The sequence below is a fragment of the Melanostigma gelatinosum genome (genome assembly GCF_949748355.1).
Source record: "Melanostigma gelatinosum genome assembly, chromosome: 19".
Classification (NCBI taxonomy): domain Eukaryota; kingdom Metazoa; phylum Chordata; class Actinopteri; order Perciformes; family Zoarcidae; genus Melanostigma; species Melanostigma gelatinosum.
The window spans coordinates 586,461-604,528 of record NC_136652.1 but is presented as its reverse complement, the minus strand read 5'-3'; the positions used below and the strand labels follow the sequence as shown (position 1 = coordinate 604,528).

Below are 18,068 nucleotides of genomic sequence, written 5' to 3'. Positions count from 1 at the left end.
ACCACAGAAAACCAGCTTGCCTGTTGCCAGAGCGTCTTTTGACAACAGAGGACAGAGACTCTTTTTTATCACTTTGCGTAATTATCGATTTGCTCCATGCCACAAAACAGTACCGGATTATAATTCCCTCTTGGATTTAAAAGTCTTCGATTTAACTACTCATCAACACCAAACTTGTCTTTAGCTTACACCTCTGGAAATTGCGCACGGAGATGGCGCAAAGGGTAAATCTAATTTGACAAATTATTGTTTAAATTCTGATTAATGAAATTGCACAAAGTTATTATTATAAACGTACATAAACCATATGATGTGAATTTCTAGCAAAAACCTAATTGAGCGTGTGGTTTTCATATAATATATGAATGTGCCAGTTTTTACATGAAACCAGGTCTAATGCCTAGTCCCACTAAATACAATAGCACATTGTATTAGTAGTATTCCCCTGTATTCTTGTCCGAATGTCATCCTCAATTTTCACCCAGTACGACGAGCTGGCTCATTACGGAGGAGCAATGGATGGAGTCGGAATCCCCATGTCCATGTACGGAGACCCGCATGCCCCACGGCCCCTGCCCCAGGTCCACCACCTGAACCATGATGGGCCGCCCCCGCACCCGACGCAGCACTATGGCGCACACGCGCCGCACAACATCATGCCGAGCAGCATGGGCAGCGCCGTCAACGACGCACTGAAGAGAGACAAGGACCAAATCTACGGGTATGGATAGGCCTATAATAACAATATTATGAATAACCGTTTTATTATTATTACTATTATTATTGTGAGCAGATTTGTGTTATGAGGAGATATAAACAAATTGGAGGCCTAAACATGAAAAGGCACAAACGCTCATTTATTTAAATTAAACAGAGAGCAGAAATTACGGAACAAATCTCGTTATCTCTTTTTTTTAAACCTCAGAACTACTAGGCCAAATAATTTTCGATGCAGTTTCAAATGCATCTCTCTCTTTTTTTGCTTCTTGAAACGATACTAAATTCCTCAGTTGCCCAGATAACTGATTAAAATCTCTGAACATGTTGTTTGCTTTGGAAACAGATGAAATAATCTCACTGCAGCGGCGCAGATGTTCTCTTGAATTAAGGAGGAATAAATCAATATTTGTCACAGATTACAAAATGGTATTCTGTTGTTAAACTCACCAAGCTAAATGTGAAATGTTATCTGTCGCTGCTTTGATGTACTGTAGGCAATAGTTCATGTACAGGCCTAACAATGGCTAGAGAACCAAATGGGCCTGTCTCTGCTGTGTTGCAGCCACCCTTTATTCCCACTGCTGGCTCTGGTGTTCGAGAAGTGCGAGCTGGCGACCTGCACGCCCAGAGAGCCCGGGGTGGCGGGCGGAGACGTCTGCTCCTCCGACTCCTTCAATGAAGACATAGCCGTATTTGCAAAAGAGGTAGGATCCAATAAGTAATAAAGCCATGTTGGAAGAGAAGCAAGAAAAATAAATCAGCTTGAAAACACCAATTGATGCGTTTCATTTTCGTCCCCTCCTCAGATCCGCGCAGAGAAACCTCTATTTTCTTCCAACCCAGAGCTGGATAACTTGGTGAGCACTTCCTTCCCTTTCTTTCTCACCTGTTTTCCTCATTTAATTCTCAGCTGTTTTATGCGATGTGAGGCTGTCCGCCCGCACCGAGATCCCACACTTGCCCGGGGCAACCTTATACCTTAATACCACATTCCTTTCTGTAATACAAGAACAATATTTGTATTACGTTGGTAATTAGCAAATGCACACAGCCGTTATGATTATGGAACCCTGGGCGTCTCTGAAATCATATTGTTCTCTTATCATGTATTTTCGGGAGGGGTGATTTAAAATGTATTTGTTTATAGATGATTCAAGCGATCCAAGTCCTTCGATTTCATCTGCTGGAATTGGAGAAGGTAGGCTGCACAGTATGCATTATGGCTGAGTGACAGATCTAATTGACACATTTACCGACACTGTAATTGTTAATATTAATAAACTATGTTGTGATTATTCTGGTGCTCGGCCCTAACGCGGATAATCTAAATGAAGCTGCGTTCGCAGGTTCATGAGCTCTGTGATAACTTCTGCCACCGGTACATCAGCTGCCTAAAGGGCAAAATGCCCATCGACCTGGTCATAGAGGAGCGAGACGTCTGCAAGTCGGATTTCGACGACCTCTCCGGATCCTCTACCAACCTCGCAGATCATGTGAGTCAACCCGCCTGCTTTATACCGGCAGTGCGGCAGAATCATTATTTTCTCCGGATTTAAGAGAGATGATGTGAGATGAGAGGTGCTTGCAGATGCCTGCTCACCGCGAACTCCTGTTATTCCAAATTATTAAAAAGTTTGCCTCGCGGTTGTTTACCCACAAGTGGCTAAAAGCTGCTATCAAACTCAAGGCCCGCGGGCCTGCCACGTCATTTTATGTGGCCCGCGAATCCGCAAGCAAAAACAAAACAAAAACAATTTTTTTTTTCTTTTTTTTTTTGGAAAAATAATTAAAAGTTAGACTTGAAAATAAAAGTATCCCCATGGTCGAAATTATGAGATAGAAAGTTGAAATTATGAGATTGCATGTTGTCTGTGTACCGACATTAAAACTATCACAACAGGTGGACAGGAGAGGCAACAGCCCGAAAAGCGATTTTCCAATGATTGAAAAAGATCGACAAATAATCCCAAAATGTCCACGAAGAGAAAAATTGATGCAGAGGGAAGAAAATGTAATGGAAGATGGGAAAGTGAATACATGTTTGCGCTTCAAGGAGAACAACGGGTCTGTCTTCTGTGTTATGAGGCGTGTCGGTGATGAAGGATACAATTCACATCTGCATTTTGACACCAAACACGGAGCTAAATTTAGCCTCCAAGAAAAACATCAAATTGTCCAAGAATTAAAAGGCAGACTGCAATCACAGCAGAATATATTGACACAGCTACAGCCCAGTGCATGCTGAAGGTATGTGAGCAGAGCTCCGACCAGATACAGACTTTTACAAATGTCAGTTTGTGAAGAAACACCATCGCAGACCGAGTTGATGAACTAGCAGCAATCTAACAACACAGCTAGCTAAGAGACGAGCAGGTACTCGTGTTTCTAATGAACTGTTGATGAAAGCACAGACAACACGGATACATCATCTATCCATGTTCATCAGACCTGACTCTCAGTGAGCAGCTCTTGGATGTAGCTGCCATGCACAGGACGACGACAGGGAGGAACATTAGTGATGCAGAGAGGTGACACAAACAGCTTTGAACAAAGTTAATGTCATAACTTGTGTTTGATATTTGTCTTTGTTATTTTCTTTAATAGTTTGATCTTTGATAGAGTCATGTGGGTTTCTTAACCCTCAATTAAAATGATTTATGTTGTAATAACAGAAATGTGTTTAAATATCATTTTACATTTATATAACTGCATGTACAATATTTTTACACTTGAATAAACAATAATCAAATGCAGAGAGAGTTATTTAACAATATGTTAGGGGGAAGTTAGTGATACAGTCTTACAGTTACAACCGGCCCTTTGAGGGCGACCGTGATGCTGATGTGGCCCAGAGTGGAGATGAGTTTGACACCCCTGCTCGACCATGTTTACCCAACTGGAGTTTGGGACCCAGCGATGTGTCCAATAACTTTGACCAAACCTGTTTTGATCATTTTCAGGTTTTTTTCAGATTTTTCTCTTATCCTTTCATTTTAGAGTAATATACTGGAGAGTTTTACCTCTTCAGACATCTAAAACGATTCAAAAAAACAATCTGAGAAGAGGAAGCTATTTACATATTCAACATGTGAGGAAGGCTAAGCTTCATTTTAAGAGTCCATCAGGCAAACACGTTGAGAATTGCTGCTTTAGACCAATGCATTCATCAACAGGAGCCTTCCTTTTGCCTGTCATTTAAATATATTTTCTTAACTGACAGTGCACGTGAGTGAATGTGACAGGATGTTAGAGTTAAACTACTTTAGCCTGTTCACAAAAGGCCTTTAAACTGATTAAAGAATATCCATTTGAAAAAACAGAAGACAATTTTTCAGGTTTGGTCATGTTTTGGCGGTGTTGTCATGTCATGTCATGTAATGACATGTCAGCTGGGAGGTTTGCAGCATTTGAGGATATTCATGGCTTAGCCCTGACCTCTATAGGGGGAAATTCTTTTTTTATAAATAAGAAATATTTGTATGCCTTTTTTGTGCACTCTGGCACTTCTATTACATTCAAAGTTCATGTCTTAATCATTGCAAAAATGAAGTGTGTCCCTCAAAAACTGTAGTCTACTTTCCAGATGAATTATGAATTGTGATGTTTCAAATATTAGTAGTTTGGAGCAATTATCATTATATTGAGTAGAAACAGAATACTTCACTTTCAAACTGTTATCATTGACTAAAAGTGGAAAAACTGTTTATGCTAGTTTACCCTTCTAGAGGGAAATATCTTTTTACTGCACTTAATTTATCTGACAGCTTTACTTTAAATACATTCAGATTAATAATACAGAATATATACAATCACTGTAATACATGATTATGTATTATTATAGCTTAAACTACCCATAAAGTCATCAAAAAGGGCTCCACCTTTACCAGCTGCAACATTAAAGTCATGTACACATTAATGCAACATTATTATAATACAATATATATTAGTCTGCATAGTGAGTACTTTTACTTTTAATACTTTAACTTTATTTTGATGCGAATACATTTTACTTCAGTAATATTTTGAATGCAGGACTTTTACATGTAACAGAATATTTTAATAAACCGTAGCATTAATACCTTTTCTTACTTACTTCCTGAGTACCTCACCTCTGAAATATTAAAAGGGGGTTCTTTTATTTTTTCCATCTGGATGTGTCCGCTCTACCATTTCTCCTCTCTTCCGCTAATAACAATATGGACTGTTGAGATTTGTTATTTAAATCATATTTTGTCTGTAAAGTAATCTTTTAAACTTTATTTATCTGTTGATTTATAAAGAAAAATAGTCAGACGATGATGATCTTCAGAGCACAAAGTGCAGCTGGAAGTGTTGTGTTTGCTGTTGGGCTTCAGCCTCAATCAGCCTGGTGTTATCAGCCAACAGGATTTGTATTGCTAGAGTGCCCCTGCACTCTTTGTTAGGTGGCCCCCCTGTTGTGTGCTTTACACAGCCTATTTTTGGCACCTGTGTTCATTTACAAAGAAGCAAATTCAGATGTTGAAGTGATTTAAAGTTACAGTGTAGCAGCAGCAGTGTTGTAGTCATGTGTCTATTGACACATGACTACAACAAATCAATTTGGACTGTGTGCAGAGAACAGATTTACTCCTTACTGTGGCTCAGTGTTTAAACAGGGTCATCCTTCAATCAGAGGGTCGGCGGTTCGATCCCCGGCTCCGCTAGTCCATGTCGATGTGTCCTTGGGCAAGACACTCAACCCAAAATTGCTCCGGTAGCTGTTCCTGAAGTGTACGCATGTTAGATAGTTCTGATGGGCAGGTGGCACCTGCATGGTAGCTCCTGTCATCAGAGTATGAGTGGGTGTGAATGGGTGAATGATGACATGTAGTGTTAAAGTGTGTTGAGTGGGTGGAAGACTTGAAAAGAGCTGGACAAGTACAGTCCATTTACTTAGTCCTGAGATGAACTGATTGTTGTTCATGTCAGAGAGCACTCAGCATTTCCTCTGGATGGAAGCTCCTCCATGAACTGTTGACAGTGAACTGAGCCGTTGTTTTAGTGTTTCAGTGGTGTCCTAATGCATGACCTACACTTAACTTCTCAACCTTTAGGAGCTTGTTGTTTACACAAATGGGACCCTCAAGAAGCAATATAGTATATATAGATATTAATATGAATATATTGTATACAGGTTGTAAATAAGTCCTATTTTCTGTATTTCCAAATGTGCAACTCATGGGCTCATGAGAAATGTTGTTTGAGTGTTATTTTTTCCTTGCAAAAAATGTATTCATTAAAATGTTCACTGGTAATATATACAAAATATATGAATAACACAAAATATTGTCGGCCGTGAAAAATATTGGTATTGACTAAATTGATTTCATGAATTGCTCTTGAGAATACAGTTCTTAATACGCTTCCTTCTTAAGAGACAGAACACATTGACGTGTTTGTGTGTGTGTGTGTGTGTGTGTGTGAGGCCACCACTTGATGTGACAGGACACTCTCCTGCTGTAATGCCTGCTGCATAATGGATGTGCTGCTGTCCTGTGGGTACGAAGACATGCACAGCTGTGTGACGTACATGCATCTTAACCACTGAGTGTACCACAATATGTTTGTCATTCACAAGGGCTAAAAGCAGTTTATGAGTTTAAAGGCATGCTTGTGCCATTTGATTCTGTGTGGTTTGTTGAACTGCTTGTGTTTCTGCTTTCCACTGACACTGGGAAGGCTCACAATGTTGGGTTGGACTGAATGTCCTGATTGCTGACCTGATCTATAGAGTCATAACATTTTATTTCCTCAAAGCAAGCGGACATCTAGCGGTACGATTTTATTCCATCAGGTTCCAATTTTGAACAACTTTTTTGTAAGTTTTATTGAGGGACATTTTCCTTTAGCACATTCTAAAGTTAAAAGAAACTGCACTGTGAACATATTAATACTTATCTCTATTAGCATCATTCATGAAAAAAAGTACACCTTACAATTTGAGACCATTCATCACAAAAAACAACTCCAAAACAAGGTTTTCTTTCCTTGTTTATTCTCAAAGGATGAAAACGCATCTGAAATAGCATTCAGACCATCATGTAGCGTCTACATGTCAGTTTGGTTCAGTCAAATCATTGTGGAACTTTTACTATCAGGCGATACTCAAACTAGGCATTTTCCTTTATTGGTGAGTAGAAGTTTGAGAGCCTGAATCAAGATGATGAGGTCACTACGTGGTCAGCGCTTTGAACACTTAGGCACTTTGATAGATCTCTTTAACCCAAAATCAGTCCCAAAACCTAAAGTCAGTTTTGTAGAATATACCTCCATATGAATCTGTTTCATTTGTGACAGATGTGGCAGGGTTATATAGTTATACATATCCACAGCCAGTCACAGACAGTCTGAATCCTACATAAAGGAATACGAATTCCCAAAATGATCATCTGTATTCATGGTAACCCGTGTTATTTTGAATACTTGAAGAGAAGTGATCGATACTGTATGTTAACTTGAACTCAAACCTTGCAGAGAGTCATGCATCATAGGAAATGGGCTTCTTTGTTACAATAGCTGAGCTGGCAGTTTATTAATGCTTTAATAATGCCCAGTTTGTCCTAATTTTGCTGAACAAACATCCTTCATTCCCTATATTTGCCATGTTTAATTAACAAAAACATAAAGCTTGTGTACATTTAGCTAATTGTCTTTATCTTATATTTGCTGCTAGTGGTCATTTGGTGTAGGAATTTAACCCTCTTTACAGTGAGTCCTCTGGATAACAGTGAGAGGAAAAGAGCAACTATAAGGTAAACATAAAGAATTCTTTTCATCTGTTTATGATTCTCAGTCTTGGCTGTACACTCCATTCCGGTTAATTGGGTTTTAACAGATGGGGTGGTTGGGAAATGAGACCTTCATTAGCTTGATAAACGCAGAAACACATGGCGCCTCTTTGAGCAGCCGTGTGTACTCGGGAGTTGTAATAATTGGGTGGCTGGATAAGAAAAGAGGGGCCGTCATTGAGAGGGCTCGTTCACACTGCGCCTTTGTCCCCGCTCTTCTTGTTGTCATCTGCTGAGCTCTTCATCTGATCACCATCCGGCAAACAGCTGACGCAGAGAGGCTGAAGAGGGAGATCTGCTGTTTGGTTTGGCCTTATGGCTGTCTGAGTGGCCAGGCCAATCTGCCCAATAAATACAGGTCTTCTCCCGAACTCAAGTCACAGAAACAGCCAGGACACAGGAGGGTCTACATGCTGCAGGGTTACTGAAGTGTTCTCTAAACTCTTGCTGCTCCTCATTCTGCAACTATATTTAAACCTCCCTCTTGGTCAGGATGGTAATGTTTTTCTAGACTCATATTGGTTGACTTGGTTGCTGCCTTACTACGTATGCTAATCATTTCACCCAGCTGTCTTTGTGTCTTTGGGAAACTACATAATGGACCTCATACTGGACCTACTGGACCTTCCTCATCTATTTTTTGCTCTCTTCTCTCTTCTTCTCCTCTGTTTCCGTATCTCCTGTCCCCTGGTGTGCGGCCCTCTCCCTGACCTCTCAGAACCCAGCGTCCTGGAGAGACATGGATGACGCCCACTCCACGCCTTCTGTGGGCACCCCGGGACCGTCCAGTGGGGGACACGTCTCTCATAGTGGCGACAACACCAGTGAACTCGGTAAGAGCACCCACAGGCCTCCTGCGCCCTCTTTCATATCAAAGCTTTGACTTTTCTGTGACCTCTTTCTGAGGCATGGGGACTGCTGCACTGGTGACTCGGGGGGTTGGGGGTTAAAACAGATAATGTAAGTTTAGTGAGGACTAACCGCAACCCGAATATTTATTAATCTGCCATTGTAAAGAGTTCCCAACAAATGTATTCCTGTTTGAGTTATGTTTGCCAAAAAGTTTTCAGCTGCTTCAGGACATTACTGAGAATTTTGTTTTTTAAATTAAACTATATATTTGTGAGCCATTTGATATCTTCAGTATGAACCAATGGGCTTTGGGGTGAGTGCTACAGACATAGTAGGAAAGTCGGACTTGAGAGACAGAGTGTAGCTGTTAGTGAGGACGATGAGGTCATGTTTACTATATCTTTTCTTGGGATTTGGTAGTTTTAGCAACCTGGGGGTGTTTCTATATAGTAAGGAAATGCACATGGTGCATACTGAATTGCATAATTTCAGTTATTTTAGATTCAGTATTTGAAAATTTGACTTTCTACATCAACAAAATTAATAAATAGATTAAGGATTCACTACCTCCAAACCAGGATTTATTCTCACTCCCTACAAATAAGACTGTGGCTTGTTCAGTGATACACTTGTTCAGTGATTTCCTTCTAGCATTGGTTTTGGAGTTGTCAGAGACGGCGTCTCAGTATCTTCTCTTTTCACGTTTTCAAAATACACTTCCAACGTAGGTTTATGTCGTTTTAGGTATGCGTGGTTTGTTAGGTAAAATAACTATGTTTTATTACGGAATTGTTGTTAGTTAAGTTCGGAAGTTCCGTAACAAAACTACGGTAAACTAAGTCAATGTTGACTTGGTTGCACTCGGGGCCATGACCAACGGTCTCTTGGAAGTCCTGGGTTCTTTGACCCGTAAATGGGTTTACGTCTCATACGGACGCTAAAGGGTCGCTGTGTCAAGGAGAAACTGCATCTAGACGTTTGAGATGTTAAACTGTATCTACTGAAAATAATTGTACAGGATTTGAGGATTGGAGACCTACACGTTTCTAAAATCCTGGCTAGAGCTTTGATGAAGAGACAAGCTCACAACAATGATGGTATTAGTTGACAGTGAGAAAAAATGACAAGATACAATATTCGTATATTGTTAGTGTTGATTTCCCCATGGAACTGGGGCTCCCCCACTTTCACAGTTGTGTAGGTTCTTAGTTAACGCTGATGGAGAGATCTACTGAGTTTACTCTAGTTGCCGGATGTTATTGTCTGCTGCTGTCTCCCTCTGATGCCATCTAGCCCTGTTCCTTCTTGTGTCACCCATGGTGTTCCTGCATTTAATGGGATTTCTGATGTGCTAATTGGAGACTATAAGGGTTTTATGGCTTGTTTTTGTTTTTCTCCCCTTTGGGCGCAGTAAAAATAGAATGGACTTTAAAGCAACTTTCCACCCTCTGCCCATCAGGCATCAAGGAGCAGAGCATTGCCAAGAACAATAGGAGGATGCTTTGCAAGACAAGAGAAACTCAAAGGATTAAGAGAAAATCTGGAACAGATCAAGACTCTTGAAAATTATATTAGCTTCACATAAGATACACAAGAGTGTGACATAATTCTGTTGGTAAATCTTTATTCAAGTATTCAGTATCCAGAAATTGTATATTGAGTTGTAAATAGCTTCTTCCCTTTGGGCTTTTAAAAAACTGGGAGAGAATGCATGGGGATGGGAGTGCAGAATTCCCCCTGAAGGGATGTAAGGACAGAGTACTTTATGTATGAGGAACAAAGGAAGAGAAGAAGGAGGCAGAATGATCAGAGCTGTGGTTGCTGCTGCAGGATGCGCTGCATGCTACCTGCCGCTGCTCCCCGGGCCTCTCTGCCTTGTTTCCAGTCTATTCTCATGCCAGGGAAGAGTCAAAAACACAACCTGAAAGTATAGAAAGGACAGTTAAAGGTATATCATGTTAATCCCATCTGGAGCAGGTAGATGGCCTACAGCTTTATAATTAGTTCCGTACTTGGAAAGAACGCTCACCTTGTTCATGAGGTACACTGATGTGAGCGCGAATGCAGACAAAGCCATCATCTTTCATTCAGTTCATCTTAAAGTCTCTTAAGATTATGTTCATTTGCAATTATTCTGCATTGCTGGTTATGGATGAATGAACACCAGTTTGTGTCCCTTCTCAGTCCAGCAGTCCATTTTGCATATTTTTTGAAGGATGCACTGATTACTAAAGTTTGTGCCTTTGCCCAAGTATCACCTGTAAATCCAAAAAGTTGACTCCCTCCTTACTGTTATGACATTAACAAGTTGAACTTAAGGAAGTATCACAGTTGAGCAGCGAGTAAATTTGCAGGTGCACCCTGTCTGCCACAACATACAATTATACTCTACTAATTTCCCCTGGCAGAACATTTTGGTGGAACCACAACTGATGCCCGGATTATGCTCGCTGGCGAAGTTTTTACCAACTCAGGAAATGGCTGTTGGTGTGGTGGTCGAGGAGGATGGTTTACCATACAAAGCTTAGTTTGGAGGCCAGGGTTTACGTGCTCTGTCCCACAGGCTTAGGCACCTAAAACACTGAAATAACATGATATTTAAAAAGGTCAACGTGTTCTATCTGTTGTCTTGTTAAGCAAAACGAGAGAATATATTTAGTTTGTGTTTAAAAAAGTCTTGTGGAAGTATCCCCCAGGTTGGGTGACAGAGAGAACACTATAATTGTGACTGTGTGCAACAACAGAAAGTTCAATCAAACCTAGATACAACTATTAATAAATAAATTCCCAGTTTTTCAAAATTACAAATGTCAAAGATGATCATGAGGTTATCAAAATACTAGTATTTCAAATAATAGTTTGAAATAAGACAATCCAACAGAACACAGGAAGTGATTGTGCTGTCCAACAGCAGTTCTTGGGATGCAAGGACGGTAAACACAATCATGTCATAATCAGAATCAGAATCAGAATCAGAATTAGAACCGTTTATTGCCATGGTATGTTGAACATACAAGGAATTTGACATGACAGGAGGTGCATAACATTTAACAATCAAAAACGATCAACACAGTGCAAAGTAGAAACATTAAAATTTACAGTAAAATATAAAATAAAGTAAAATATAAAATAAAGTAAAATATAAAATAAAGTGCACAAACGGATAACAGTACTATAAACAAGTTAGATGTAATTAGATCACGTTGGCCATCATGTTTTGTTTTTTAAACCTGGCGACTATTTTAAGTACGTTTATGACTTTTATTCAACAGCAACTTCACACGACAGCATGTCGAAAGGCTAACTTAACCATGATTAGCTCCACTCGGACACAGGTGCCGTGTGAGCCCTGAACTCTGATGCGTGATGATATAGGACATCACTTTGAACTTAGATTACACCATAGAGGCTACACTTCCAGGAAGAAGATGTGACAAAGACAAATAAATATAAGTTGACTAAAAAGACATGAAGGAGAACATAAAGACAAAAGGGTGAGCTGGAAAGGCCAGAGTTTAAAAGAAATAAGAAGGTTGTGGAGAAATAGTGCACTATACCTGATTTGCAAACTAAAGCTATAATTACATATCTCCAGTATCAAAGGTTGTGAACTTAAGTGGGCCGGTCTGAGGCATGAAACTCCTGGGCTGGGGTGCAGCCGAGGTACAAAGGCTGAGTCCTACCCCTCTCCTCACTGTCCACGAGAGGAAAATGAGTCCGGCCCTGAGCAGTGGGATGTCACTAATAATGATTCCGTAGTCTGATGAAACCTTTTAAAATCGACTGTCATTTGGGAACACTAAAGTGGTGGTGATGTGGCTTCCAGCCCTATCTAACCACAGGTAGATGATCCATACAATGTGTGGCTGGTGGTTTGGGTCATGGCTGCCTCCTCCTCTGGAAGCTCTGAGGTTTTTTGTTGCCTTGTAAGCTGTGTGATATGCAGAGAGGGCTCTCCTGGATAGCTCAACCCCCAGGGTGACTGCTGTTGACCACAGGGAAAGGGGCTGAGCTCTCCAAGGAATGTTTGAAAGGGGGAGGACAATAATGAGGCTTGAAATGTCCATCACAAAGACCCAAATAAAACAAAAGACAGTAAGAGTGACTCAAAAATACCCTGCACACGCTTGTTGAGAAATGGAATGTGAGGAACAGGATGTGTTGCATCTTTTGGTCACATCCAGAGCCTGGAGTCAAGAGTCAGGAATGTGGGGAGGTGGAGGTGCTGACATGCCAATGACATCACAGCTTCACTGAGACTGTGGGCTAATGTCCCTTTAGCGTCTGTCATGTTGTGGATGTCAGACTTTTTATTTTTTTAAAGGGAGGGAAGAGTAAGAGATAAATGCTGGATGTGGAGGGAAAGGAAAGTACAAATTGTTGTGTCAGCTCTTACAGGAAATAATACATAATTTACTTGAAAACTAATTCTATGGACTGACAATTTTGGATATTTTACTCTTAAAGGGTCAGTTCAACTGGATATCAAAATAATTATTTCCCCACTTATTCTTAGAGGCATCTATGCATGCAAATAGTTTAGCTTTTGAGATCCGTTTCCAGCCTAATAAAATGGAGGTGAATGGAATTTCATGTTGTGCTGCTCATAGCAATAATTACATTTGAAACATTTACATTTTCTTCTGGAAAGATATGTTGCTGTTGAATTTTGATTAATGTTATTTTTCAATGCTGTGAGCATCACAAACTAAATTCTATTCACCTCCAGATTTGAGTAAGAATTCATATATTTTTATCGTAAATAAATCCTTTAGAACCAAATAAAGGATGGTTTGTAGACAGCAGGCTTTTAGCACAATATCGAGCCCTGTTTGCCTGAATGGTAAATACCTATATTTATGTACTCTCGTCATCTACGATCTATGTTAAACACTTAACCTTCAATGTGATGAATTACCTAATAGTGAAAAGCAAATGGTCTCATTCAGTGATTTAGAAAGCACTTGAGCATCCCCAGAAATCTTCTTCATTCAACACTTGCTTGTGCAACCTTTCAGTGAAATACTGGCCACTGCAGGTAGAATTGTTCAAACAGTACTTTAATAGCTTTAAACAACTTTCAAAAGTTGCATCTCCCCATCAAGAGCTTATACTTACCATGTTCAACCTCTTCACACAGAGGATTCTTCATGTCTTAGAGCTGTGTATCATGTATAATAAGGGGTGGAGCCCCAAGGTGTCACCTATGATGGATCAGGCCCCCCTGTGCTCATTAGACAGGCTGCGCTGGCTTTGCATCACTGATGCAGCTGGGAGAGCTATAATCAGTTCTGCTAGCCGCTCTGCACTTCGTCTTATGGACACATCATCCAAAGACTACTTCACCCAGCGCTAAGAGCCCCTGAGCTACAGAGAGCAGAGACTGGGGAGGCAGCATGAGAGAAAATGAAAGTAAAATGATATCCAACACACAGAAATCACCACATGGACAAGCATGTATTACGTATACATTAATACATTGATGGTAAATTAGAATGAAAATAAGTATTAAATCATAAAATAAAGGAATATAAATAATACACAGTAATGCAATAGCGGAGGAGACTGAAAGGTCTGGTGTACATATACATACAAAATGATCAGCCCTGTGGCAAAGCTTTAATCTGTAACTTTTTGTCAGCCACAATAATATTAAGTAAGATATTTCAGTTGAATATGTGCTTCAGTTTCATCTCCTAAAAAAGCTTTCATTGTCAAACTTAGGCAAATTTTGCAAAGTAAGATAGAAATATCTGCCGTACTCCTAATCTCAATGGCTCCAAAATGCTTTGAATGTAGTAAGTAACATAATATATAAGAAAAAAAGCAATTAAGGCTGAGTTGCATTGACCTAAATAGTATAAAGAGGTAGTCTACAACAACAAAGGCAAAACAGAGTTGAGCGTATGTGAGAAGCAGATGTAAAAGGTGCTAGAAAGGACAAGAAGACTCTTCATATCTTAAGGTGCTTTTTTTCTGTGTTTTCTTCTTAGCCCCGGGGCAATACTCCAGCCATCCCTGCAGTAATGCTCACCCCTCCATCTACCCCCCCTCACCGACACTGCAGACACTGGCAGGAACAGTGGATTGGGGGCGGAGGGGTTGGGTGGGGGTGAAGGGTAGGCATGGGAGACTTGCACGGGTGTATGACTTTGAGACTGCACCGTCACACACTGGTTAGATTGGCTGAGTTGCCGGGGAACAGTCAGTAGCGATTAGTGTAGCAGAGGATCTGCCCTGCGGCTCTACCCTCTCCGGAGCAGAAGAAAGGAGGATGAGGAGAGGAGAGGAGGTGGACCAGGGTGGGGGTTGGAGGGGTGAACAGCATGCCTTCCTCAGACATAATAAGGTCTTTCTTTCTTTCCATTCTTAACTTTTTATGATGCTTTTTGTTACCAAATATGAACTGTAGATTTATGATCTGAAGATGAAAAATACTACAGTACCACCCAAATATGAAACTCAAGTCCTTGTTTATTATTGAGGCCGCTTTTTGATTTATGTTATTATATATTGAATGGACTTGCCCATTTTATGTAAGCGATATAGATGCACCAGTCTCATCAGGAATATAAAGTTGGTATTGAAAAATAATTTGGTCGTCAAATATCTTTTAATATGTTGATGTGAATTTTTCTAGAATACTAAAGCCTGATAATCAGACTGAATTGCCATTTAGTTTTGTCTTCATTCGCTCAACTCTACATTGTGTTCATCTTAGCTTAGTTGGGAGTTGAAGATGAAGTTCTTTTGTTTTGCTCTTACCCATGAGGTTGCTAGAAGCTGTGAATGTTTTTCAAGATGATCAAACAAATGTGATGATTTAAAAGTTGCTGGTCTCTGTAGCTAGGTCACTTGTGAGATGACATCTCAATCTCGAACTTTCCACCACCGAAGGGAATATTTGCCCAGAAATAAAGTTACTTAAACGACAGGCTGTAGGAGAGGTGGGGGACAAAACAACTTAAAGAGTAGTGGACAGAGGCAGTTTGAACCCTGTACCCTGCCCATGACTCAGAGCTGGATACCATCCGTCAAAACTCTCACAACCCCCATAGCCCACGACCCTAGAACACATCCTATTTAATGTCAATATTCATTGGCTGAAATATTTATTCATGAATATGGCTCATATAGGCATGTTTGATTGATGCATCTCTAAAAACAAAAAGACATGCTAGGGCAAATCTTAAGAAAAGTAGGGTTCCTGTCCCGCCTCGGGGGAGGAGTCTCTCAGATGCATTATTCACATGCCCTCCAGGCAAGCTTTCAAGGCTTCTCTGCCTCGAGGGCAAGAAAAATAACCACCACTGTTAAAAGTAAATCATCTCGGCTGATGCACAATTAATGGCTGAGAGGGAGAGGGAGCGGGGTGCCCCTTGTGATACAAGATGGACTGAGTTAGCTAGCAGGAGCGGAAATCTCAGCTTAAAAGAAGTCCCCTGCCTTGATCCACGTCAGCTTCCTGCTGAAATCAAACAAGGATGCTGCTAATGGCAGGATCCATAGCCGGCATTAAATCTGACACTGAAGTTGTCAGTCGGGGGTTGTGTGTGGGGTAGATGGACCTGGTCCATCAGTGGACATATGGGAACCCACCCTTTCACAACCCTCATATTCTACCTCAATACCCCAAATTAACCCCTTGTTTCGGACTTCAAACAGCACAAGGTTTGATGTTATTGGGCTCTGCACAGGATAGACTTTTGTTGTTTCCTTCTTTTATATTTAGAGAAATTATTAGTTAAGAAAAGGTCACATATAAATATCAGTACATTGGACTGACTCCGACTGCAGTATGAACGGTCATTATTTTATAGCAGTTGCACGACTCCCACAGTCATTATCTCATGTCAAATCCGTGGCTTAGATTGAATTAATAGCTGTTGGTTTTATTGAGCTCCCACACTACAAACTCCTCTTCATTATCCAATGGCAGAGGTGAGAGGAAGAATCTTGTGCTGCTGTTCCACAGAGGAGTGAAATCTTCCTCTGTCAGCCCTTTCGCAACATGATTTTGTGAAGGTGATAGGACCAAATTAAAGCTTTCTTGTAACGGGACTCCTTTTGTCTCGCAGGAGACGCCCTCGACAACAGCTTGGCATCACCGGGCACAGGAGACGAGGATGACCAGGACAAGAAGAGGCAGAAGAAACGAGGCATCTTCCCCAAAGTAGCCACAAATATAATGAGAGCGTGGCTCTTCCAGCACCTTACGGTAAGGGGATCTAGCTGTGGCATTGTATAGATTTCAAACAGCAGCCCTACATAGATTTAACTTAATGCTAGAAATAAATGTCATCTAACCCCAGCTCCTCAATCAGCCAACATCTAGGAATGAGCCTTGGCTAGATTTCCCGAAGGCATCCTAAAAGTTCTGTTCTGTTCCATTGTTAGACAACAAAGCAGAGACATGCTCACATCTAAATTTCCTTCTTGAAATAGTAGTCCACAGTTTGTACAGAAATCTATATCAGGAGCCTTTCGTTTAGAATTTGCAGCAGTATTTAAGAGTTTTGTAAGAGGAGAGCTTTACCTTTTATCCAAGGTCCAAAAGATACCACCGCGCTGCCGCTACCACAGTTGTTCTACATCTCAGTTGTTCAATTTGTAAAAGGCCCATACAAGTCCTGTACTCGGAGTAATCCCCTCTTTTCCAAAGCCCACCTTTAGATTTTCCAGATGAAAAAGGAGGATAATTGAATTATCCCCTCTCTGTTCCCCATTCCCTTTCAGGCCTAATTTGTTAAGCACAAGTGTTTGCCATGGCAGGATGTGCCTATGAAAAGTGTGCAAAGGGCCTTTGGCCTCTGAAAGGCCTATTGCAACACCCAAGCGATCAAGCATTCATCAGTCTTGAGGGTGTGAAAAGAGCGGGATTATGTTTTGTCAGACGTTGCAGTGTGAGGCCCGCGGTTGGAAGGCCGTTAGGGGGGCTGTTTATGTCCACCACTAGCCGTAGTCTCCTGCTTTTGTTGTCCATTCTGAAGACCCTTAAAAGATCCCCTCTGAGGAAGCTATAGAGAAAGCAGCTGTGAATGGTTTCGATTCATTATATTATTCATTATCGGCCTATTAGCCTGGTCGTAACTGTTGGTTTCCATGCAACCTTGCACTTATCCACATTCAATGATTACTGCCAAAGAGTTTGGGGCGCAAACCTGGAATCCACTGAAGGTCACTAGTGTTGTGTCAAAGTCAGCTAAAGTCTGATTGTGTTCTCAGTTGAGATAGAACAATGAATTGCCTGTCTATATGTGACGGACAAGCATCTATGACAACTTAATTATCCCCCACAATCTAATTAGACAAACACTTCTTCTCTTTGCTCCTAACAAAGGTTTTTGTTCCAATGTGTTGACCCTACAGCAGGTTTATAACCCAACTGTCGCATTTCTGCCTCAGAAGTCTCAGCCCTTCTTTTCATGATCAGACATATTCCGGAATAAGCAGGCATTGATCTCCATTCAGTTTGGTTAATGATAAACGATAGCAGAATATGAAAAGTACAATTATAGATTAGTATATAAGTATTTTAGTACATAACTTCGAGCAATTTATTTATATTTATATATATCAATAAAATTGAACTTAACTTCATATCCTCAGTCTGTACAAAACAAGTTGTACTTTTCATGTTCTGTTATAGTTCATCATTAACTCCTTTGAACCTTTGCTCCATCTTAA

The 18,068-nt window shown here is 40.6% G+C and overlaps 1 protein-coding gene across 2 annotated transcripts in view; it reads left to right on the top strand.

Annotated features, from left to right (window-relative positions):
- Window positions 1-491: 491 nt before the first annotated feature.
- The window catches only part of meis2b (Meis homeobox 2b), a gene marked incomplete at its 3' end in the record, with an annotated part of 32,665 nt that continues 15,088 nt past the window's right edge, over window positions 492-18,068 (top strand). For both annotated transcript variants that reach the window (XM_079291425.1, XM_079291424.1), the window contains exons 1-7: window positions 492-721; window positions 1,283-1,424; window positions 1,527-1,577; window positions 1,868-1,918; window positions 2,067-2,213; window positions 8,248-8,362; window positions 16,460-16,599. In XM_079291425.1, the coding sequence (XP_079147551.1) occupies window positions 516-721; window positions 1,283-1,424; window positions 1,527-1,577; window positions 1,868-1,918; window positions 2,067-2,213; window positions 8,248-8,362; window positions 16,460-16,599 (852 nt within the window). In that variant the 5' untranslated portion in view covers window positions 492-515. The remainder of the gene's footprint in view (window positions 722-1,282; window positions 1,425-1,526; window positions 1,578-1,867; window positions 1,919-2,066; window positions 2,214-8,247; window positions 8,363-16,459; window positions 16,600-18,068) is intronic.